The 25,508-nt window shown below is 41.7% G+C and overlaps 1 protein-coding gene across 1 annotated transcript; it reads right to left on the bottom strand.

The window, feature by feature from the left end:
- Positions 1–10,812: 10,812 nt before the first annotated feature.
- LOC108717698 (zinc transporter ZIP9) lies at positions 10,813–24,514 on the bottom strand. The gene is made up of 7 exons (XM_018264961.2): positions 24,192–24,514; positions 21,515–21,620; positions 21,088–21,267; positions 19,559–19,627; positions 15,847–15,932; positions 12,822–12,956; positions 10,813–12,423 (listed from the first exon to the last, which is right to left on the bottom strand). The coding sequence occupies exons 1-7, from the start codon at positions 24,285–24,287 to the stop codon at positions 12,184–12,186; spliced, it is 912 nt and encodes a 303-aa protein (XP_018120450.1). The 5' UTR covers positions 24,288–24,514; the 3' UTR covers positions 10,813–12,183.
- Between the last annotated feature and the right edge of the window lie 994 nt (positions 24,515–25,508).

Here is a 25,508-nt window from a genome sequence, read left to right as displayed (position 1 = left end):
ATCACCTCCATTCTGATCCGATCATTAGGCCCTAGGGCCCACGATTGGATCAGCCCAATATCGCCCACCTCAATGTGAGCATACCTGTGTATGGCCACCTTAAGGGAGATGGCCTTTCCGTAATTTGGAGGTTCTGGATAATGGTTTTCTGCATAACAAATCCCATTCCTGAATAAATATATATATACAATAAACTATTTTAGTTTTTCTGTTCAGTTGTTAATTTTAATTTTCAGTAGCCGTAAGGTGGTGGTTTCATCATGGATAAGGACAATATGGCACATGGAATCTCTTTGTTCCCTTCCCTCAGAGCTACAAAATGCTCTCAATTTCCCATGTGCCAAAAGCTGCTTATGGTGCTCACTATAAACTCCTTTTGTCAATGGAATTTACCAGTACAATAAAGAACAATAATTAAATAGAGAGGGAGATAGAGATTTGTATGTATGTGTGTGTGTGTGGACCATAGTGATTGGCACATTGTTTTCTCAGAGAAATTTCTTATGGATTGGTATTTCCAACTTTCCCTAAGAAAGATCTTTGGACAGAACATTCCACAAAAATCCCTGTGGGCCCTAAGCCATCTACTATATATACATTTATGTTGTGTTGATGTGTGTGTGCTACCAGATATCAGGAAATGCGAATTCATTGTGTAATAATCTGCATTTGCAGTGTTTTTACTCCTAACACATTTTTGTCAGATTTAAATTCAAACAGAATCTAACTATTCTACCATATACAAAAAAACCAAGGAAATGCTTATTTGGAATATCTATATTTTGTTTATGCCATTTTTTTACTCTAGCGTATAAATGATTTATATTTCTACAAATGTATTTTTCGATGGTCGAGAAATATTAGAACAAAAAGCTGAAATGAATGATATATCATGGCGTTACATTGCTTGTGTATTTGTGTATAACAAATAGCTAAACGAAGGGAGGAGCATATGATATTATTATGGGATGGGATTGCCGAGACCCTGTAGATAAAGAGGTAGATATTAGGGATGCACTAAATCCAGGATTCGGTTAGGGATTTGGCAAGGATTCAGGCTTTTTCAGCAGGATTCGGTTTCAGCCGAATCCTTGTGCCTGGCTGAACTGAATATGCAAATATGCAAATTAGAGGCGGGAAGGGAAATCACGAAACTTTTTGTCACAAAACAAGGAAGTTACAAAAAATGTTCCCCACTCTTTCCCTAATTATATGCAAATTTTAATTTGATCCGGTATTCGGCCCGAATCGTTCATAGTAGATATACACCTATATTATGGTTAAAGGGGACACTGCCCATGAGTGATCATTAATGATTTCAGATGCACCATGTGCTCCTATAAATTACACCAGTGAAGCATAAAGTAATTACCTATGGGTCTGTACCTATAGGAAAGGAGACCAACTGCATGAAAAAACACCCATGTGTAAGGGCCCCTAAGGCCAGTGTCACACCGGGCTTATTCTCACCCTGTGTATAATGAGCTGACTCCGGGGTCGGCCTGGGTGCAGACACATGGGGCAGATTTTGGTGAAAAAAGGCAAGAGTATATATTTTTCACTTCAGTCTCTCGCCAGAAAGAGAAAAAGGCAAATGCTAATTAAAAATGGAGAGATGAGTGAGTTAGGCATATAGTACATACATATCAAACCATACCTCCCAACTGTCCCATTTATCATGGGACAGTCCTGATTTTGACAGCTCAGCCCGCAGTCCTGGATTGTTACTGAAATGTCCCGACTTTCTCTCTGATCTCCTGCCCTGAGCAGCCAGAAAAAGATACAAAGTTTCTAAAACTTATTTGGCTTTTGGCAGAGAGCCCAGAATAAGTGGCAGGTGCACTTTTGTAACAATTTAAGATAAGCAAAGAAGCAATTGTAACAATTTAAGATAAGCAGGTCTCTTGGAGAAAATGTGACTTGCAGCTTAAAGGGCAATTCACCTTCATTAGCAAAACTGTAATAACAAATAAAAAACCCAGAAATTTTCATAACCTGCCACATTTTGTAAAATGAACATGTTAATGAGGGGGTGTGGCCACAAAAATGGGTGTGGTGAAATTTTTTTTAAAAATTAGAAAATTAATTTATAAATAGCACCTACTTACGCCTAATAATTAAATAAGGCCAAGCTGGATACTTTTTAATAATATTTATTATACATTAATAGGAGTTTAATAGGATGCATTTTATCTGATTTTTATATTCTGCGTGCGGCAAATATTTTGTTCTGTTTCCAAAATGTTGTTCGGTATGATCAAACCGCTTTTATCAATATATTTCAGACAGAACCAATGTGACTGTGGGGGGGGGGGGTGATAGAGGGAACACAAAAGAACACTGGCAATAACATTGCTCTTGGGTCAACTTGTTTGTTAGATGTCCATGCTGTGTTCCTTCAGGTTGCTGGGAGTTGTAGTACAACAGCTACTAAATGTTCTCATGCTCATCAAAAGTGAAGAAAAGTCCTTGCAGAGTAATAAATCATCATTAACCCTGATGCTGCCAGAATACTCTGATATACGAGACTCCATTTTTCTGCTCAAAATCCATCTCTGATTTAATTTCCTACATGATCAGCGTCCGGTTCTGCTGCCCGCTCATTGGCCCAGAGTTCTGTACCGCCCGACTGAGGAAACAGGGAATAATAAATAGGGAGGAGCTACTGGATGTCACTTTCACTCACCTGGGGATACGGGATTTCTACAAATTTATACAAATTCTCTTATTACTTGGGTCTTTAAAGGGCATGTAAAGTCTAAAATAGAATAAGGCTAGAAATGCTGTATTTTGTATACTAAATATAAACATGAACTTACTGCACCACAAGCCTAATCAAAAAAATGATTTATGCTTTCAAAGTTGGCTACAGGGGGTCACCATCTTGTAACTTTGTTATACATCTTTGCAAGACTAAGACTGTGCACATGCTCAGTGTGGTCTGGGCTGCTTAGGGATCGTCATAAACAAAGCTGCTTGAGTTCTGCATGGCTGGGAAGTAAGACGGGGGCTCCCCCTGCTGTTCATAAGTATGATTGTTTCCCTGCTCAGCAGTTAGGGACTGTCTGACAATTCCTATCCACAGCAGTAAATGAAGGGGGAATTTCACTGCTTACAGTCAGGTTTCTTATAAAAACGGTAAACATTTTTTAATTAAAGTATATTGGAGATAGATTTCTTTTTCATTAAAGAAAGTAAAAATGGGATTTTATGTTTTGCCTTTACATGCCTTTTAATGCCACATAAAGAATCCACATCCTTCGCAACTACTTAGCAGTTATGCAATGCTTACCATGAAGTCATGCAACTGAATAAACTGCTGCTTAGCAATGCAAGATGTGGATTTAATATGTGACTATTAAAGGAGAGTTAAAGCCTAAAAAAAATACGGCTAGAAATGCTGTCTCTTACATAACGAACTTACTATAGCCCTATAACTGCAATGATCCAGGCCTATATAGTTGTCAGCCTTGTTGTTATATTCTATGTGTACTGTATATTGTGAGTGGGTCCCTAAGCTCAGTAAGTGACAGCAGTACAGAGCATGTGCAGTGAATCAGCAGAAAAGAAGATGGGGAGCTACTGGGGCATCTTTGGAGACACAGATCTTTACTGCTAAAGGGCTGTGGTTGCCTCGGGCTGGTACAGAAGCACAAAACATAATGTACAACATTTCTAGCTACTTCTTTAGTTAGGCTTTAGTTCCCCTTTAAAGGGCTGACATGTTAACCCTTGCTAGTATCCACCTGAGGCTGACTCCATAACCCAGCTACAATAATAAAGCTCAGTGCACTAAACAGACAAGCACTTATCACATCTGCATTCTTTTCTCTGATTTCAGCTGCTTTGAGTGATATAAGGCTGTAAATAGAGGGTGATCCTCTGCTGTCAGCATTGCAGCGCAGGAGATGAATGTACTGTATTATTAAGTGACATTCATTTATTGCTGTTGGAAATTCTGGCATATGACGGCTTTTTATTACAACAATACCCCATAATCCAATCCCCAGCACCCAAGTGAAAAAAAATCATCCTTATCTGCAAACTCCAGCTCTGGAAATAAATGTCTCTTTATCTGTATTACTTTGCCTTTAGCCATAGAGACACATTCATCTCTGTCACTGTTCTCCTGTCCTCCTCTAGCACCGGGGTCAGTTCAACCACAGACTCTCTAACTCACACCTGCATGTAATGCAGAGAATTTCATCTCCTCCAACTAAAGTTGATATGTAACCTTTGTATAAAAGAGCAGCAACTCACCTGAACCAGTGATCAGCCAAAGCCTCGTCCCTCTGCACTCCGACCCCTGTGCAAACAATATGGAATATACTTGTTGGAGTTACTTATCATTTACTTAACAAGATACCCCAAAGTAATAAAATGCCTCATTATGAGGCCATCAAGTGAGCTGCACAATAATCTTAATTTTATTGCTTTTTTTATTCATTATTATGGAAATAAAAGAAGGGTAGTGCGGGCGTTGGGAAGGTAAGAGTACTGGAAGGGTTACTGCCTGCTCTGCTCTCATTTCCCCTACAGAAATAGGGATTGATAGCAATAGATAGGTACTTAATACTGTATATGGAAGGGTTACTGCCTGCTCTGCTCTCATTTCCCCTACAGTAATTTGGATTGGTAGCACTAGATAGGTGCCTAATATATAGTGAAAGGGGCAAGTGTTGGAAGGGTTACTGCCTGCTCTGCTCTCATTTCCCCTACAGTAATTTGGATTGGTAGCACTAGATAGGTGCCTAATATATAGTGAAAGGGGCAAGTGTTGGAAGGGTTACTGCCTGCTCTGCTCTCATTTCCCCTACAGTAATTTGGATTGGTAGCACTAGATAGGTGCCTAATATATAGTTAAAGGGGCAAGGGGAAAGTGTTGGAAGGGTTACTGCCTGCTCTCACTTCCCCTAGGAATAGGAATTGGTAGCACTCCACAGCTGCCTAATATAAAGTGACAGAAACAAGGGAAAGTGTTATAAGTGGACCAGCGAACAACTGGGTTCCAGTGAGATGTCCCAATGCAGTTAATCCTTTTGTTGCTAGTCCAAATAGCATCTGCTCACGTAAACACCCAGAATATGCCCACTTACCTCTCAGGTACCTTTGTCCCACTAAGTGCTGGGCATTTGGATAGCCCAAGTGGGCGTAGAAGTGGGTGATATGGAAATGGAAATTCTCGTAGCAAAACCACAAGTACATCAGGGCCAAAAAGGAGCCACAAACCACTAGGAGCTGCGAGAAGGGAGAGAAAGTTGTAACTGGTATGGTGGAAGAAGAACAGTAAATACAGCACAAGAGCTTACATTTTAATATGACACACACATGTGCGGGTCTCTTACCTCCCACTGCTCCCATTTTAGTGGCTGTTTTGCTGTAGGTTCCAGCCTTGGGTAGGGAGTTCTACCTGCTCTTCTGCGCAGAGATGGGACCTTCATCCTTGGGATCTGCCTCTGGCTGTGCTTGTGTGTCCCACTCTGTCTGTCTGTCTGCTACAGAGCTGACTGGTGATACTGGTGATACTGGGGTGAGAATGAGGTACCTGCTGCCTCACTGGCCAATAACAAAGGCTGAGCTGGACAAAAGGAACAGCTGCCTCTGACTGATAACAATTATCTTCCCGGGACACAGACCTGCAGGGATATATATATATCAATGTCACATTGGAATCCTTGTCAACCAGGGGCAGGCAACACATCAGTTGTATAATCCAATGGTCACATTGGGGGGGGGCAATGGGAGACTCTTTCCAGCTTTCAAATGAGGCTCACTGACCCCATCTAAAAACAAGGCTATAAATGTATAGTTATTGCCACTTTCTATTCCTCAGCTTTCTATTCAGGCTTTTGCTATTCATATTCCAGTTTCTTCAAATCAATGCATGGTTGCTAGGGTAATTTGGACCCGAGCAACCCGGTTGCTGAAAGTGCAAAGTGGAGAGCTGTTGAATAAAAAGCTAAATAACTCAAAATACAGAAATAATAAAAAATGAAAACCAATTGCAGATTTCCTTAGATTATCACTTACTACATTCTACTAAAAGTTCATTCAAAGGTGGACAACCCCTTTAAAGCACTACAAGGACCTGTAAACTAGTGATTTGCGGGCCGGCCAGATAGTACCCACGGGCCAGTTGGGTTTGGGCCAACCTTGCTGCACCCTCTGCGATCTTATACTTCCGGCTTCCGACTTCCAGCTATATAGGTGGGTGCCTGCACCACATGTTTTGTGATGTCATCAGTAGGCGGGCGCATGTAGGGTTGGTGTTGAGTTTTTCTTGACCTGCACATCACTACTGTAAACCCCAGGTCTGGACTGGGAGTCAAAATAGGCCCTGCCATTTCAAGTACATAGAGGCCTAAACAGTCCTCAACCAGCCAACTAAATAGTGACTTTCTATGGCATTGAACAGCAGCCCCTCTGGCATTTGCCAGAACCCACAGATTGCCAGTCCGGGCCTGGTAAACCCCTATATAAGAGCCCTTATAAATAATACCCTGTAATAGCTTTAAGTTTTTTAAAGGCTAATGTGACTTTACATCGGTTTACCACTAGGGGGTGCAAGAGTAACACAAGTGTGTTTTTATTTGGACAGTCTTAGTTCTCCACCTTCACCAACTCTGGATCATTAATAGATTGCTAACTCTATATATAAATAATAGATAACTTTGGTCTACAACCTTCAACTTCCCACTCAATGGTGTTATTTTTCTTATAATCTGTAAATTCACTGCTTAAGATTTGTGGCAGGTCTATGTAAGGATATATTAAAAGGCTGTAGCCAGATACAAGACTGAAACTGGAAGCTAGGTGAGGTGAATGTATAATTTCCTTCTGATTTTGTTCTCCCTCACATCTATAAAAAGGCTACTGACATCTATGTGGCACCCTAAATGATATCCTGTTGGTGGCTGCTGGAAATTTAATTTAACCTTTATGTGGATAGTTATTTTGGCACAGACTTGCCATTGCATGTGAGGAGCCTGCGCAGTTAAGTGACCTACTTACTTCAACTTGTATAAAGGAATAGCCTGGCCGAATCATCCCTCTGCCAACTGCTTTATGGGAACAAATAAATCTCCCTTTATCCTTCCCAAGAGCATTCTCTCAGCAGGAAAGCCAACGTGTTCCACATATGGAACATTGAGCCTTTCAGCAGATGCGGCAGCTCCCCCTCTACTGGCCAAAAAACCTGCTGCTTTGTCATATGGAATGCGGTTCAGCTGGGCAGATGACAGACAGTATGGTACTTCACCTTGCTGCAGAATGGAGCTAGTCTGTTAGATAGAAGGTAAGCCACTGGAATACTTAAAGCACATTTAAAGAGAAACTTTTAACTAAAAAAAACAAAAACACTGGATGCTCTTCTGCGTAATGATAGTGAAGTTAAAAAATGTAGAATAGACCTCCGCGCCCCCACCAGATATACATGACTGCACTGTGGTTGTTGGACTTTTTTGTTTCAAACCCAATCTTTGTCGGGGCCCCCTTAGCTCATAACAAGGTTACAGATATATAGAAACACTGGGGTAACAGTCACCCTACTATAGTTCCAGGGGTACCCAGGGAACAAATAAGCACTCACCCCAAATCTAACCCTAACTGCCCTTCAGGCTGGGCCCCCTTAGCTCATAACAAGGTTACAGATATATAGAAATATTGGGGTAACAGTCACCCTGCTATAGTTCCAGGGGTACCCAGGGCACAAATAAGCACTCACCCCAAATCTAACCCTAACTGCCCTTCAGGCTGGGCCCCCTTAGCTCATAACAAGGTTACAGATATATAGAAATATTGTGGTAACAGTCACCCTGCTATAGTTCCAGGGGTACCCAGGGCACAAATAAGCACTCACCCCAAATCTCCCCCTAACTGGCCTTGAGGTTGGGCCCCCTTAGCTTATAACAAGGTTACAGATATATAGAAATATTGGGGTAACAGTCACCCTGCTATAGTTCCAGAGGTACCCAGGGCACAAATAAGCACTCACCCCAAATCTCACCCTAACTGGCCTTGAGGTTGGGCCCCCTTAGCTTATAACAAGGTTACAGATATATAGAAATATTGGGGTAACAGTCACCCTGCTATAGTTCCAGAGGTACCCAGGGCTCCAATAAGTGTGCTACTCAAATGTCACCCTAACTAGCCTTCTAGCTGGGTATCTAGGAGAGCAAAGACGTATTATCAAACATCATCTTACATGACTTAGGGAAACAGAATGAAGGAAACAGGTTATTGAGGGATTGGTAAGTGAAAGTTAGGGAAATATCTCATTAATACAGACAATATGAGTTTAAGAATCAGCTGGAGAAATAGCCTCATTTAAATAACAAAGCACATCCTGGATAGTCATACTGATTGGCAGGGAGAACTATATAATGTAGCCCAATTTACATTAACTGGAGAGCAATTCTCTTCCTATAAGAGCTCCAGTGTGATTGGAATATGCTGGTGCTCCACACTCCCTGCCTGGCATCCTACTATTATTAGCGGGCACAGCTGGGCGAGGAGATTGATTCTCTGTTTCAATTAGCGAAGAACAAGGCTAATGTGTAATTGGACTGAATTGAGAGGGTCGTCTGTTCTTGCTTCATGCAATCTAACCTCATTTGCAAATATGCTAACGACTGTGTTATTGTTCACGCTCAGTATCAGTACCCAAGCTGGCACCGCCAAGCATAAATGCCTTGTACATGTTTCCGGTACCGAACATTGTATTTCTGCGCAGAGGAGCATGTCTTAAATTATGCTGAAATGCCTGCAGCTTAGGAAAATGATTTTGTAATATGTATATTTTGTTTATCCTTAGCTAATCAATCAGTACATTAAGCTAGTAGTGTTTTTTTACTATATATGTATTTCCTTGCTAAGACCTGTGCTCTCAAGCCTTTGTTATACAGATAGCTAGAATCTTAGCCATAAAGCAGGACAGGACTGCTGCTTACAATGGGGATCAGATAGGATCTGTGCAGCCACTGGGACATAATGCTCTGTTATACAGATAGCTAGAATCTCAGCTGCCATAAAGCAGGACAGGACTGCTGCTTACAATTGGGGATCAGTAGGATCTGTGCAGCCACTGGGACAGAATGCTCTGTTATAAAGATAGTTAGATCTCAGCTGTAAAGCAGGGCACAGCTGTTGCTTACACTGGTTGGAAGTGGAGAATTGAAACCTTTCTATAGCTACAATCTCAGGCATAAGGATGGGGCTTAGTAACAGTTTTTCAAAATGCCCAATGAATCCAGATTTCTAAATGACTTGGTGGGACTATGGCATTTCCTAAGCAACAGTCACTGATCACTGGAGTCTATAGAATGATGGATTTGCTGCCATGTGATAAAGAGGAGGGGAAAATAATCATGTAACTTGCCTATTCAAGTACAAAAGTGAGTTCAACATTTTTAAAACAAACCTCAATTGATTTGTACAACTTTGCAGTATAGGAGGTATCGGGCCTGTGGGTGGGGCAGTGAATTAGAATCACAACCCAGGATATCCGGACCTGCCCCCACACCCCAACCTTGAGAACTGGGCAGACAATTATTTTGCAAAAAAAAAATTTGCATTGTCTACCGAGTCCCCTGAAACTACATACAGCCAAATACCTCAATTTCATCTCCATTCCAAATAGCAGTTTAAAGGGGAAACTAAATACAGTTCTAAGCAACTCTCTCATTTTTACTGGAAGCAGTTTTTCTCTGGCTGTTCTTGCACTTCTGTTTATGACTTGCGAAGCAATGTAGCAGAAGCCAGCTGATTAACAGACACGGAGAAGAACTAGCTTCAGGAGTCAAGTTTTTTGAATGTATAATGAAAAGTTGCTTAGCATGACATTTTCTTTCATTATGCAAAAAATAACAGCTCTTGGGTAAAGTTTCCCTTTAAACAACCAAATGGCAAGTCAGTCCTAGTGCCAATACTGCCATTCCAGGCCTTTACTGATATAACCAGGGGATTGGTTTGAACTGGTCCTTTGTGTTATTTTGCCATGTGATTTTTAAAGCGACGCCATTCTGTAAATAGTGTGTATGAATAAAGTGGGGGAGACATGGTTAGAAATAATTTTATTAAAAAAATACATTTGGCATGAGTGGGGCACCGAGTCTCTAACAGCAAACAAATCTGTGCACCTACAGTTTAGATATAAAGAATTTGATATGTACATATACTTCACTTATGTAGAAATACCTATATGGAAGCAGAACAGAGTATAAATATACATTTTTATAAAAGGTATAATGTTTGCCCATAATTTAGCGACCCACTGCAACCAATGAGAAGGTAGCATGTACTGGTCTGCAGTCTGACAGCAAACATATGATTGGTTGCAAGGGGTTACTATGTGGATTTATTTGTGCACCTGTCCGTGCATTACTTTCATATGTAAAAATAAAAAAGGGGACTAGACAAATAACATAAGAAGTTAACTAAATCAGGTAATGTACATATTACTTGCACTAGGCTGTTATTGGTTGGCCAGGTCCAGCAGTTTGGACTTACAGTACACTATACACTACAGACCAGCAGGGGAACGGACAGCTGCAAAAGTGCCAACTGTAAGGGCTCTTACACACGGCCGTTCCGACCTGCGCTCCCCTGCGTTCTGTTTTTTGGCGTTCAGCCGCAGGGGAGCGCAGGAATAGACGCAAGTCATTATTTGAAATGGGGCTGTACTGACTCAGGCGCGTGTAGGCACCGAACGCAGGAAAAATGCAGCATGTTGCGTCTGAACCTGCGTTCGGCGCCTACACGCGCCTGAGTGAGTACAGCCCCATTTCAAATAATGACTTGCGTCTATTCCTGCGCTCCCCTGCGGCTGAACGCCAAAAAACGGAACGCAGGGGAGCGTAGGTCGGAACGGCCGTGTGTAAGAGCCCTAAAACTGCCGGATCAGACCCAGTTTGGACGAATGTAAAGGGGAAAACTGTACAGATTCAGTTGGTTGGACTGAAACCATTAGTGCCATAATCGCCCACAGACATCAGTATTTTACCTTCATGTCTTTAAAGGGGTTAATGTCTTAATTTATTCATTTTTATCATTTCTGAATTATTTGCCTCCTTCTGACTCTTTTCAGCTTTTAAATGGGGAGAGGGTGTCAATGAAGGCTCTGTAAGGCAAAAATGTATAGCTGCTGCTACTTATTAATAATATTTCTGTTCAGACCCTCTACTATTCATTTTCCAGTCTCTTATTCAAATCAATGAATGGTTGCTAGGGTTATTTGGACCCTAGCAATCAGACTGCTGAAACTGAATTGAGAGCTGCCGAATAAAAAGCTAAACAACTTAAAAAAAAACACACAATAAAAAATGAGAACCAATTGCAATTTGTCTCAGAATATCGCACTATACATCATACTAAAAGTTAACTCAAGGGTAAAGAACCCCTTTAAGTGCTCTCCCCAGGCTTAGCTTTAGCTCAGACCCTCAGGCTGACTGCCCACAAGCTGCCCTACACCCCGGAGCCCTGCTTTTGTGTCAGAATTTCCTAACATGAAGCCAGAGCGGGGAAGGTCCTAGGAGTCCATGCCAAGGAGGCAAACGTCACATTAGGGGCAAGTCTCTAGGATTTCTCATACGGAGCCACAATTAATCAGCACACATCAGTTAAAGTGCAATTATTCTGCACATGCCTATCCTACCCACACAGACTGGGCTGTTACACAGAGCGCTGGTTCTACAGATACAAATACTGCTGTTGAAGCGACATGTGTGTGATCCTGGTCAATACACAATATACACAAAATTTGCTGAAAAAAAGAAGATAAAGTGCATTTTTGCCCTGAGATTTTCTATCCTGCTTCATTATCAGCTTCTCAATGGAACCTCCAGTAAGAGTCAGAGCTTTCAACTGGAATAAGGATCTGATTCATTATCTTTCTACTACAAACATTATTATTATATTGCTGAGTTATTAGGGCCTGTCGCCAAGGGGCTGTGCTCTCCTGTAGGGGGCGCACACATAAGGTACAGCAAACAAGGAATGTGCTTTGTAGGGTGCTGCCCGGATGTGATCCAGGTGACAGACTCACCCCCAGACCTCAGCTACATAACTAGGTACCTATTCCTTATACAGTCCATTATTTTCTGTGCTTTCTGGACTGTAAACAAATCAGTGACCACCAACTTCATATTCAGTTCCATGTACAACAATAATGAAAAGGTGAGGATGTTTTCACCCGTCATGAAGTCCCAGAGAAAGGAGAAGCGGTAGGCCAGCTCCCACCACTAGAATGACACTTTCCAGAAGGCCCAGTCCTGGATGTCTGTATTCCGAGGCCACATGATGATGCTGGTGACCCCTCCCATTAATCTCAGGTAACACGTGGACCGTAGCCACGTACAGGAACGTTCCCGCCGAGAACAACATTCCGTTTCCGGTGGCGGCGAGTCTGTGCTGGGACGTCCCTTCAGTCTGTGCGGCCAAGAACAAAGAGTAGAGATGTTACAGTTGAACATATTGAGGTGGGATATAGGCAAGAAGGTGCTGCTGATTTTGGATTCTATAGTCCTGTTATTTCTGGGTCTCTACTTTGTTCCATTTAGGTCTTTTCAGGATGCAGCCATTTATCTATTATTTCTTATATACCCTGCCCTAATCTCCTTCCAGTCTGCCCACTCCCAACCCACTGCCAAGACCATGTGGGGCCCTAGCAACTACTTGAGTATAACGAAACTGAGTGTGAATAATTCCTAAGAGATTTTCATCAATCGCTGGGGGGGGATTTTGGAATTGTACCCCAATATGCCTGGATGCAGAATAAACACTTTTAAATTAGCTGGGTAAATGCACTTAGATGCACCGAGACTTACCAGGCTGAGAACGAGGTAAGTAGTTATGGTGAGCAGTGGCGCAGCCAGAGAAAATGCCAAGAGGTGCTTCCGAATCTGTGCCTTCTCTAACCCGGCGTGCATGAGAAACGATACCAGACCAAATGCAGCAGGTGCCTAAAGGAAACCAAGGGTTAGATTCTATTTATATCTGTTCTTCTTGTCATCACTCCCATTTTCAATAGTTTATTTGTGCTGCCTCTGCTAAGTTTTCTTAGTCTTAGTCTTGTTATGAGCCAAATGGGCCCAGCCTGAAGGCCAGTTAGGGGGAGATTTGGGGTGAGTGCTTATTTGTGCCCTGGGTACCCCTGGAACTATAGCAGGGTGACTGTTACCCCAATGTTTCTATAATCTTTAACCTTGTTATGAGCTAAGGGGGCCCAGTCTGAAGGTCAGTTAGGGGGAGATTTGGGGTGAGTGCTTATTTGTGCCCTGGGTACCCCTGGAACTATAGCAGGGTGACTGTTACCCCAATGTTTCTATATATCTGTAACCTTGTTATGAGCTAAGCGGGCCCAGTCTGAAGGCCACTAAGGGTGAGATATATCTGTAACCTTATTATAAGGAATGAAATGAATGAAGAAGAATAGCAAACAAGTAATCTGAAAAGGTTAAGTAGCCCTATGTATTATTGCTGATAAAAGTCACATTTTTGTTACACATTATTTCACTAAAGTAAGCTTTACAATAAATAAATGTATTTTTAAATCTATATTATATATTCCCTATGAGATCAGTACTGAGCAACTCATTGGTGGGGATCTAGGCAAAGGGGCTTCTGATAACTAGACAAGGGCAATAGCCACTAGTCCAGGGAGTGACCTACTTGCCATTTCACTTGCTGGTGAGGTCTGCCTGACTGCTGTGCATTTTATTTGACTTCCATAAGGTTTGGAAAAGACTGACCTTGAAAGGATGTGGCTTTTTCAGCCTAAAAGACTATGTTTAACTACATAATGCTCTATGGATTCCTCTGGGATTACACTGTATATACAGCAGCACGTGCAACATTGTCAACAACAATGACTTGGCAATAATGCTAAAATTTTCTATTGAGAGAGATTTGCTAGGACAGATCACGGGGCACAATCCTTCCAAAGCAAGAAGCAGCCAAACCCCCAGGCACCATTGCCCCTGATTCTACAGCGATACTATGGGAAATTAAAACACTTTTTCCAACACTTTTTTTTTAATTCAGTTGTTTTCAGACTTTTCACCAGAAATAAACTTTTTCCAATTACTTTCTATTTGTGACTGTTTTTGTAATGTTGAAGCGTAAAGTTAATTGTTCACTTTCTGATTTTCTACAGCAGCTTGGGGGGGGGGTCACCGACCCTGTAACGATTTTAAATTGATACATATGTTATCTTTGTCCTTTGAGTCTCATTAAAGGCAGCTGTTAGAATTTATACAATAGTTGCTAATATTATGCAGATACTGCTGAGAGACAGAAACGTTAAAGGGGATGTAAAGGCGGCAAACAACAATATTGCAAGTACTGCTTAAAGGAGAAGTAAACCCTAACCCCCCACCCTCCTCCACTGTTGCTTCATTGCCCCCCTCCAAGCTTCCTCCCATAGCATCTATCCCTTTTAAAAGTCTCCCTGTATCTTGACCTCAGCAGACACTGAGAGGGAGATAGTGAAGAGTAACTTGAATCTTATTTCATTATGATGAAGCTTATTTTAAATTTAAATTTTCGTCTTAGTTTCCCTTTGTTAACTTTGGACTCCTGGGGGTAAAGCCTGCGAATGCATCACACACAAACAATACTGTTTATGTATTCACCCAGCATTCTGGGCACAGCAGCGGGTACAAAGAGCCATTGTCTTTATTATGCACCACTGAAGCCAAACTGCCAGTCTGACACAGGGGGGAATAAAACTTGCAAAGCTCACTCCTCAAACTGAAGCAAAGGGTCGTTATAAAGTCTAATTACCAATTAAAAGGGAATTTAGCCATGAGCTGATGGACGTGAGATTTTTTTTCACTGCTGGAAATGTCTGAATCAGAATTGAATAGTATAGCCTGTGTGGCTTGGAACTGGTCTATGTGGCAGTTGCTGTGCAAATACCCTGCCCGTACTATAAAGTACATGCCCTCGAGGCACCCATATTAAGGTTACCAGATCTTCTGAATAAATCCATGCAAAATAAATGCAAGTTGCTGGGCTGCACGGATTGCATTTCAGTAAAATTCCTTTTGCAATCAGTTCAGCCCTTGTAGCAGGGTTTTCTAGATAATATTTCACAAGATCTGGTAGGGGGCCATATAACATTCCATAGTGCTGCCTCCAAAACCAGTGGACAAATTGGTCTCAAATGAACCACGTATTTATATAAATGCCATGAATTTCCACCATTTGTGTAAATTCCAGAGGAAGAGAAGAAATACTGACACTCTATATCTGTGTTGTACAATGTACTTCTCTCCTTGTCCTTTTAAGGGGTGGTTCAGCTTTCAGTTAACTTTTAGTATGTTATAGAATGGCCAATTCTAAGTAACTATTCAATTGGTCTTATTTATTTTATATAGTTTTTTTAATTATATGCCTTTCAAATGGGGGTCACTGACACCATTTAAACGCAAATGCTCTGTAAAGCTAAACACTTATTGTTATTGCTATTTTTTATTACTCATCTTTCTATTCATATTCCAGTCTCTTATTTAAATCAATTCATGGTTGCTATTGTAATTTGGACCCTAGCAACCAGATTGTTGGAGTTGCAAACTGGAGAGCTGCTGAATAAAAAATTAAATAACTTTAAAAATCCAACTGCAAATTGTATCAAAATATTATTTTAAACATCATAAAAGTTAATCTAAAGGTGAACAGCCCCTTTAAGGACTGAACCACTCAACTAAACTCCATAGATTGGAGGCTTCTTACTAGACATCCAAAGGAATGGGACACATGGATGTGCCTCCTTATTAAACACCAACCCCCCCTTTTTTTTTTTAAAGGACACAATACCTTTAAGTCCAATACAGAACAGTATTTACTTACCTTGTGCAAAATGACTGCAAAGAAGACAATGACTTGTACAGACACCTGGGATGAGGCCACTGCTGCTCCGAGGGCCACACCATCAGCTTTAAAAAAAAAAAAAATTAAAAATGGCGTCTATTAAATAAAAAGTAAAAGACTGACACAGACAGAGGTTGCCTCCCTACAATATATAACCAATGAATAAAGCATGTGAAGTACATGCCGATGACAGTTTCCTTGGTTAGAGATGGACATCAGAGATCCTCTGTGAGTGAGGGCCATAGATGCTCTCAAACTGGATAAAACTGGGGGGAAAACACATTTTACTTCTTTTTGTAGTTTGTTATTAAAGGAACAGTAACACCAAAAAATTTAAGTGTTTTGTAGTAATTAAAATATAATGTGCTGTTGTCCTGCATTGGTAACATATGTTTTTGCTTTAGAAAGACTAACATAGTTTATATGAATAAGCTGCTGTGTAGCCATGGGCAGCCATTTAAGGTGAAATTGGAGAAAAGGCACAGGATACTTAACAGATAAGCTCTGTAATATAATACAATGGTATTCTAGCTACACAGTGCATGTTATCTACTGTGTAACCTGTGCTTGAATGGCTGCCCTCATGGCTACACAGCAGCTTGTTTATATAAACTATAGTAGTACTTATCTGTTATCTACTGTGTATCCTTTGCTTGAATGGCTGCCCTCATGGCTACACAGCAGCTTGTTTATATAAACTATAGTAGTACATATCTGTTATCTACTGTGTATCCTGTGCTTGAATGGCTGCCCTCATGGCTACACAGCAGCTTGTTTATATAAACTATAGTAGTATTTATCTGTTATCTACTGTGTATCCTGTGCTTGAATGGCTGCCCTCATGGCTACACAGCAGCTTGTTTATATAAACTATAGTAGTACTTATCTGTTATCTACCGTGTATCCTGTGCTTGAATGGCTGCCCTCATGGCTACACAGCAGCTTGTTTATATAAACTATAGTAGTACTTATCTGTTACCTACTGTGTATCCTGTGCTTTAATGGCTGCCACCATGGCTACACAGCAGCTTGTTTATATAAACGATAGTAGTACTTATCTGTTATCTACTGTGTATCCTGTGCTTGAATGGCTGCCCTCATGGCTACACAGCAGCTTGTTTATATAAACGATAGTAGTACTTATCTGTTATCTACTGTGTATCCTGTGCTTGAATGGCTGCCCTCATGGCTACACAGCAGCTTGTTTATATAAACTATAGTAGTACTTATTTGTTATCTACTGTGTATCCTGTGCTTGAATGGCTGCCCCCATGGCTACACAGCAGCTTGTTTATATAAACTATAGTAGTACTTATCTGTTATCTACTGTGTATCATGTGCTTGAATGGCTGCCCCCATGGCTACACAGCAGCTTGTTTATATAAACTATAGTAGTACTTATCTGTTATCTACTGTGTATCCTGTGCTTGAATGGCTGCCCCCATGGCTACACAGCAGCTTGTTTATATAAACTATAGTAGTACTTATCTATTATCTACTGTGTATCCTGTGCTTGAATGGCTGCCCCCATGGCTACACAGCAGCTTGTTTATATAAACTATAGTAGTACTTATCTGTTATCTACTGTGTATCATGTGCTTGAATGGCTGCCCCCATGGCTACACAGCAGCTTGTTTATATAAACTATAGTAGTACTTATCTGTTATCTACTGTGTATCCTGTGCTTGAATGGCTGCCCCATGGCTACACAGCAGCTTGTTTATATAAACTATAGTAGTACTTATCTGTTATTTACTGTGTGTCCTGTGCTTGAATGGCTGCCCCCATGGCTACACAGCAACGTGTTTATATAAACTATTGTAGTGTTTCTGAAGTAAACACATTACTGCAGGGAAACAGTACATTATATTAATTAATTGTTTTAAAACACAGATTTTTTGGTGTTTCTATTCCTTTTAAGGTATCAAAGCTGGAGGGTTTATCTATGAAGCAATGAGCTCCCAGATTCTCCATTTGCTCTCATGCACTCCCCAAAGGCCTGAGATACATCCTACTTATCTACACAGGCTCTGGGATATCATTAAGTAGGATCATCTCCCAGCCCAGCCTTTCAGTACATAATCCCCTAATCCTTAAAGTGCTACCAGGGTGATCCTGGCCTCTCCGCCGCCTGAGGTTTCTTGCTGTTTCTGCCGCCCCCTCCACAGTGCGATCATCTTTTTGCACCGGAGGAGGTTTGGCAGGGTCCACAAGGATGACGGAGAGAGCCAGGACGCTAACGCAGAGAGTGGGGAGCAGCGCTTTTAAATAAAAATTTACAAACGTCTCAATTGCAATTTGCTGTAAATCTCACCCATGATCAAAGCTGCCTCATGGTGTGCATTGGTTTTCTCTTGCTTTGCTTTCTTTTCACAGCAATAATACAGATAGTACATAGGGTGCCTTACTTATATCAGACAGGCTGGGGCCTCTGTCTCTCCCCACTGACAGCAATGAGAGGAATGGAGAAAGGGAACAGTCATCAGCCCCACATTCTCCCAGATGTGTCATGGCCCCAATGCAGCCATAGGAGTGTAAATGGCAGAAAAGCAGTTTATTAAGAATGATTATTTTTAGTATTACCGGCCCTTTAGGAAGGATTTTCAGCCTTGAGCAGATTAATGATTCACAGGATCTTGGTGCTAACAACATAAATCCACGTTAATTGTCCCATATGGACCCAACTAAGTGATAACTGGGAGTAACACTAATTGCAATACTTAGAATGACTCACTTACCAATACAGAGCATATCATAATTATATGTATATATCAGGGGGAGTTCTTATACACTTCTTCTTCTTATACACTTCCAGTCACAATCTCCTAGAGAATAAATATTCTCCTTCATTGTGCTTAGTATAGGAGAAAAGCTATTCTGCTATAACTTGTAGTATCTCTCTGTACAGGCAAACTTAGGGAGCTGTTCCTGCTGAATTGTGCTTAGTACAGGGGAATACCTATGCTGCCATAGTTTTATGGGATCTCTCTGTACAGACTATGAGCAAACTTATGGGGTCTGTTCCTGCTGAATTGTGCTTAGTACAGGGGAATACCTATGCTGCCATAGTTTTATAAGATCTCTCTGTACAGACTATGAACAAACTTAGGAGGCTTTTCCTGCTAAATTGTGCTTAGTACAGGGGAATACCTATGCTGCCATAGTTTTATGGGATCTCTCTGTACAGGCTATGAGCAAACAGAGGGCTGTTTCTCCCCTGAATTGTGCTTAGTTCAGGGGAATATCTATATTGCAATGGTTTATAGTATCTCTCTGTACACGCTATAAGCAAACTTAGGGGACTGTTCCTGCTGATTTGTGCTTAGTATAGAGGCTTACCTATGCTAGCCAAGATCTGTATCCCCCGTTGACGCTATAAGAAAACACAAAAGGTTGTTTTTGCTAACACACTCTGCCATTTTAATGAAATCTCTAGATGTTTACGACTACGCAAGCCCCTAAAGACATCCCCTTGGGCACTAACTTATGTCCCTGCTTGTAATAGCAACAGAACACATTGATTATATAGCCTTTTTAATGCCACATTTTTTTCAAACTGGTGTCTGCAAAAAATCTTTGGATTATAACCCTGAGTTTTAATCCCAGCAGGGGCTGCCCAGAGATGTAACAACTACACCTGCTTTATTCAATGAATTATAACCTGGTTATGTGCCTGATGTAGAAAACTGACCTGCTGCATGAATGACCAGCCCCAGGGTTGCAGTTATACTGGTACCAGCTGACATTCCTGTCCGGGGATCTGGAACAACCAAACACATCCATTATTTCTATTGCACTTTAGCTCCATGTACAGCCAACGAACGGCAAGTTCCCCTTCAAACAGTCGTGTTATTAACTCAACCATAATCTACACCAGTGTAGATTTAGTGAGAGTAGTGTGTATAGGGCACAAAAGCCTAAAGGTGGTCATACACAAGCAGATTAAAGCTGCATATTTTGGTCCTTTAGACTGATTCAGCAGCTTATCTGTCAGTGTATGGGGGCTTCCAATGCATCTCCCTGATCAATATCATGCCAAAAATCGGAGAGGTTTGATTTTTCAGCTCGATCGAAGACCGCATCAGATAATTGATGTGGTCCTTATCCCGTTGGCGACCATTCTCTTCTTTGTAATCTGATCGTTAAGCCCTAGGGTCAAACGTTCGGATGAACCACGATGTCGCCCTTCCGTTAGTGGGCAAATCGGGGGAAGATCCACTCGTTTGGCAACCTCACCAAATGATCGGATCCTATCGTGTATGGCCACCTTTAGCCGCAGCGAGTGCAGATGTTTAACTGTAAATCTGTATGAGGAAAAGGAGATGCCACCAGTAAAATAGAAACAAAGAAAAGGGGACCACCCAAAGATGCACAAAGGATTCATATTTATTAAGTACCTGTGCTTCTATGCACTGAATATCATACAAAACAATGTTTCCTACAATATTATTTGTGCGTCTATAGCCACCTTTAAGACTAAAATGCATCAAAGGGGAAGCTCACCTTAAAGTTAGTTTTTAGTATGTTATAGGGTGACCTTATTTAAGAATCTTTTCAATTGGTCATTACATGTTCTATACGATTTTAAATCTTTGTAATTGCTCTTCTGGTCGTTTACAAGCAGCAATTAAAAAAAGCTGTCTGGTTGTTATGGGTCGAAGAAAAAACAACATCTGCATTGATTCAGAGCATTCTCTGGTTGTTAGAGTAAGATGGCTTTACATGGGCTGATACAGAACCTCAAGATCATATTGGCAGTTTCTTGGTCCATTTATACAGCCCTTCATATCAACATCTGGCTAAGGAGGGAAAAACTAGACTTTTGACTAATCTGTCAGTGGGCCTCTGTAATTTGCAATTCAGATACAACTGATTCATGTAACCAACTCCTAGGAGTCCCCCACTTCACTAAGCTCAGTCCTGTCATTTAAGCAGCAATTACCTTTGATCAATCTGCAGTGGCAAGGCCATATTCTTTATACAGGTACCAGGGGGCCACGTCTATGGTGCCAGTTTTAATGGGATGACCCACAGGTATCTTTATAGATTTAAAGAAAAGATTTTTACTGAGTGGTGGAGGAGGGCAGTTCCATTTTTCTACCAGACAGATTCATAGACCAGTTGGGTAGGAGAGGGGCAGTATTGGGGACAGAGCAAATCTGAGATGGGTTATTGCAGTGGAGTAAAGATGCTGCCGCCAATAAATCTGCTGTAACTCACCGTGGTAGGAGTAATAACTGCTAATCTGATCCACAATGAACATGAGAATAAATCCCATCACCAGGGAGACCCCAACATAGAAATGGGGTGGGACGGAGAAGCTTTTCTCTGCTGCATCTTCACTTGTCTTGCTGATCTCTGTGTGGTTCTGTGTAACGTTCAGGCAGATTACTGGACCTTCTGCAAAAAAAACCCAGAAGAATAAAATGATATCCAAGTCTTCTTGTCATACTCATGTATCCAGTTGCCATAAAGGGGCGTGACTAAAGAGGAAGCCGACCTTGTGACTGCAGGGGGCCCGGAACAATAGGGGGTGCAATGGTGAATTGACTAACTCCAAGTTTAGGGGGCCCTTAAATGATTTTGTGCCAGCCCAGCCCAGTAATCTGCCATATACCCATGTATCCACTTCTTATACTTTACTTACCCTTGCCTGGCCCGTCCAGCAGCTCCACCCCTTCCGGGATAATTATGGCCAGAGCCGTCCCACACAGGAGCCCAGCGCCAAACACACTCACAATTTGCAGATTTTGCTGAAAGAAAATGTAAATAAAGCCATAAGGAAACAAGGCCAAAGCAGAGATTGCACTTCAATGTAATCAATACCTGGAGCCCTGTCTCATTCTTCTCTGTATGTCACACACACACACTGTGGCCTCACATGGAATCCTGCTCCTAAAATTCCCATTTTCATGAGTACAAAAAATCTGACTACAAGGCCACACCTCCTGCTTCCTTCTTGCAATTGAATTGTAATCGCAATAGGACTGCTGTGGCCACGGATAAGGATTGTGGCTAGTCCACCTGCGAGACAAAGGTTACAAGTGTAACTGCTCCAGTAACCCCTTCAAAGGAACATGGGGTAATTAAACATCCTTTCAGCTGTGCATATTCCCCTTTACACAGGGCAGTGTGAGCGATCAAGAGGTTAAAGAAACTGTTGTCCAAGTTGATAAGCAGAAGGGCAATCAAAGGTCTGACTCCTGAGAAACTGTATCACAGCAGGGAAAAAACACCCAGTTGATCAAACAGACAAACGTGCATGGCACTGCATACTGAGAAGGAAGCAGGGAGTCCTTTAGTAAGTCAGGAGTCACATTGCTTTTGGGTGAAACTGCACCGGCTCTAGGGACTCGCACCTATATACCTGTCAGTGCAAGTTATATAGGGAACTCACTCTCTTTATTATAAGAGATTGTACTTACTTATTATGGAATAATGTACCCCTACTGTAAACAATAAGGATATTAGAAGTCCCTGAATGGTTCTGAGATCATATAAAAGCACAAGACTGCAGGGTGAGTTATACAGGGAACTCTGAGTATCACTCATGTATTATAAGGGATAATGTACCCCCTACTGTAAATGATAAGGATATTAGAAGTCACTGAGGGGTTGTTCTGTGACCATATAAAGGCACAAGGCTACAGGCTGAGTTATACAGGGAACTATGAGTATCACTCATGTATTATAATGGATAATGTACCCCCTACTGTAAATGATAAGGATATTAGAAGTCACCGAGGAGAGACACAGTACAGAGAAGTAATATTCTATACACACACAATAAGTCAGGCTCTAGTACTTTACTGTTCATTGAAGAGAAATAAATACTAATAAATCCTAGTTCTCTGACACTTTATTTAAAGCACCCAATAGATTATTTTGGTTCTGTTAATTAATATGCCAAAAATAATGGCAGTGGCACCCTTTGCATGAAAGAGAGAGAGAGAGGCAGATCCCAGTGGTGTTGGTGTAAGTAGCAATTATGGGTGACAGTAATTACAATACACACCCACTGGCGTCTCGTTGTGCCATGCACACGTTTCATGCTTACCTAGCACTTAGTCATAGGCACCACAATAAGGTACGAAATCAACACTTTGGCACGCACTCCACAGGACTCCAGGTAACGGTAAAAAGGATTTTACTTTATTACACAAACAAATATCCACCTAACGCGTTTCGTATGTTACCACACGTAATCATAGGCATACCTATGCCTATGATTACGTGTGGTAACATACGAAACGCGTTAGGTGGATATTTGTTTGTGTAATAAAGTAAAATCCTTTTTACCGTTACCTGGAGTCCTGTGGAGTGCGTGCCAAAGTGTTGATTTCGTACCTTGATGTCTCCCCTATGCTGAGGGTTCGGGGCGCAGCACCCGGACCACCGATCAGGAGCGGTGAGTGACCCACAAATTTACTTCATTGGGATATTTAAAGCGGAGGGCTTGGGGCTTATGCACCCGAGCCAATTTCAAACAGCGGTGAGCAAACTTGGATTAAATGTTTTAGCAGACCGCGAAGTAGAAGAACGTCCCAATACATAATCTTAATGATACGGCGAGTAGTTAGAGCGCTCCAGTCCTTAATTGTATAGGCACCACAATATGCTAAGTTAGCTTCCCCTTTAACATTCACTTAATAAGTCATGGGAAAGATAAAGGCCAGGAAATTCACTAATTCAAGGCAATGCCGTGAGACCGATACCCCCTGTATTTTACCGGCCTGGCCAGTATAAATGATGGTTGATCCCAGTGTTACTAATAGGGAAAAAAGATAAATATATATGTATTTTTGGTATTTTGGTTCCAGAAAAGGTGGCAACCCTAGTCCCAGCCAGCACTTACTGTCTCCCATGTGGCCTTTAAAGGAACCTCCATTGTAAATAACTTATCATTTTGTGGCCACATTGGTTTATGTGGAACCTCACTCGTTCAATCGCATTCAATCATAAAACCCACCTGCAGTTAGTTTAGTTAATGTCTACTTGGCGGCACATAAATCGGTACAGCCTGCATCATGCACTTTACTACTGGTCTAGGGCCTACACAATCAAGCCTGGTTAGCTTAGTCCCCCAAAGCTTAGTCCTCAGCTTAGTCTCCCAAAATCGCTGGTAACCAAAGCAGCACCCCCAGAATCACTGGAAAAATAAATCCCAAATCCACCGGTTCCCAATACTGTGGCACGTCAAGGATTAAGGATAAAATAAAAAACTGAATGACTCTGGGGGAGGGGAATCCTCCAGATCCATTAACCCATGCCCTGCCACAGCCCTGCCCCAAGAGATACAATGTAACAGAGAAGCAGAACTTTACCTCTGAAAGTTTAAATGCCAGTGGGATCAAGCCCAGCAAGAAGCAGCCCAGGAACATGGCCAGGGAGATGAGGAAGACAACGACGAGCCCATCCATGGTGAGATCAGATCGGGAGATGATGGGGGAGCAGATTACGTGCCCTGAGCTAATTCACTTTCACGCCCAAAGCTTCGCTTCATCTCCAAGGGGAAGTGTAACAGCGCCTGGTCCCTCCTGCTTTCCACGTCGCCTCCTGCGCTGCCGGCACATTACAGAGAAAGCGAAGAGCTGCAGACTGCGCCGCGTCCATAAACTCCTGATTGTGCGACGACACCTACTGGCCGCTATGGGAATTGCAGACTCTAGGAATGCATTAAATGGCCAGTAACGCCCACAAACTGTAAATTCTTTGATACAGACACAAGAAGCTTTAAAGGGGACCCGTCACCCTAATAATTATTCAAAATCCTATTTTATCACATTAGTCAACCAGAATGAACTGTAATTACACTATGTAAATTATTTGAATCTGGTTTCCTTCAGTCTGGGAAGTCAAAATTATAGCAAACAGGCAGGAGACAATTTGTGGACACTGTTATTAAAGGACCAGCAACATCAATTTTTTAAAAAAAATTCGTCATTATAGAATGAAAAAAACCCCACAAAGACAAATGAAACTTTGAAATCTTTATTAAGAAATAACTTACCGAAACTCCGCTTGCGCTCCTCTTCAGAGAATGCAACAGGGCGACGATCCTCGACGATCTCCTATAAGGGAGGAGACATGTACAGTACAGCACCCAGTACCAAACATCTGATCCATGTAACTTAAGGTCCCCATAGAGGCGACGATTCATCTTGCCGAACTACCGATTTTAGGGAAGTCCGACCAATCCTTCGAAATTATCGTGCGGTTAGTGGGATTCGATTTTTCGGCCGACATCTATCAGGAAATTGATCGGCCAGGTCAAAAAATCTTTGCCGGTCCCAGTGAAAATTGGTCTTTTCAGTTGATGGTCAATTCGTACGATCGTTCTGAGAAGTGCGGTTCCTAGGAGATCGCATGGTACCTTTCCATGCATGAACTGCGGGCACTGCAATGGTATTATTTCTGGAGAGCATGTTACACATCCATTGCATGGCTCTAGATATCCTATCAAAGGCTTTTTTACTTGCGACACTAGTAATGTCATTTGTTGTCTAAAATGCCCGTGCGGTCTAGCCTATGTTGGCCAAACAACCAGACCGATTAAAACTAGGTTGTATGAGCATAAGTCGGCAATAAGGAATTACCAACCAGTGTGCCAACCACCGGCAGTGTCCCTGAGTCTAGCACAG

This window comes from Xenopus laevis, chromosome 5S (assembly GCF_017654675.1).
Source record: "Xenopus laevis strain J_2021 chromosome 5S, Xenopus_laevis_v10.1, whole genome shotgun sequence".
Lineage (NCBI taxonomy): Eukaryota > Metazoa > Chordata > Amphibia > Anura > Pipidae > Xenopus > Xenopus laevis.
The sequence above is the reverse complement of the archived record's forward strand: the minus strand, read 5'-3'. Positions and strand labels throughout refer to the sequence as shown.

What these genes read in the sequence shown, in the direction of transcription:
- LOC108717698 (XM_018264961.2), bottom strand. Translation starts at nt 24,287, where the DNA reads ATGGATGGGCTCGTCGTTGTCTTCCTCATCTCCCTGGCCATGTTCCTG. An exon ending in CAGTTATTACTCCTACCACG is followed by an intron (nt 19,628 to 21,087) that starts GTGAGTTACAGC and finishes TGGTTGTTCCAG; the next exon opens with ATCCCCGGACAGGAATGTCA. An exon ending in TTGCAGTCATTTTGCACAAG is followed by an intron (nt 12,957 to 15,846) that starts GTAAGTAAATAC and finishes GGTTTCCTTTAG; the next exon opens with GCACCTGCTGCATTTGGTCT.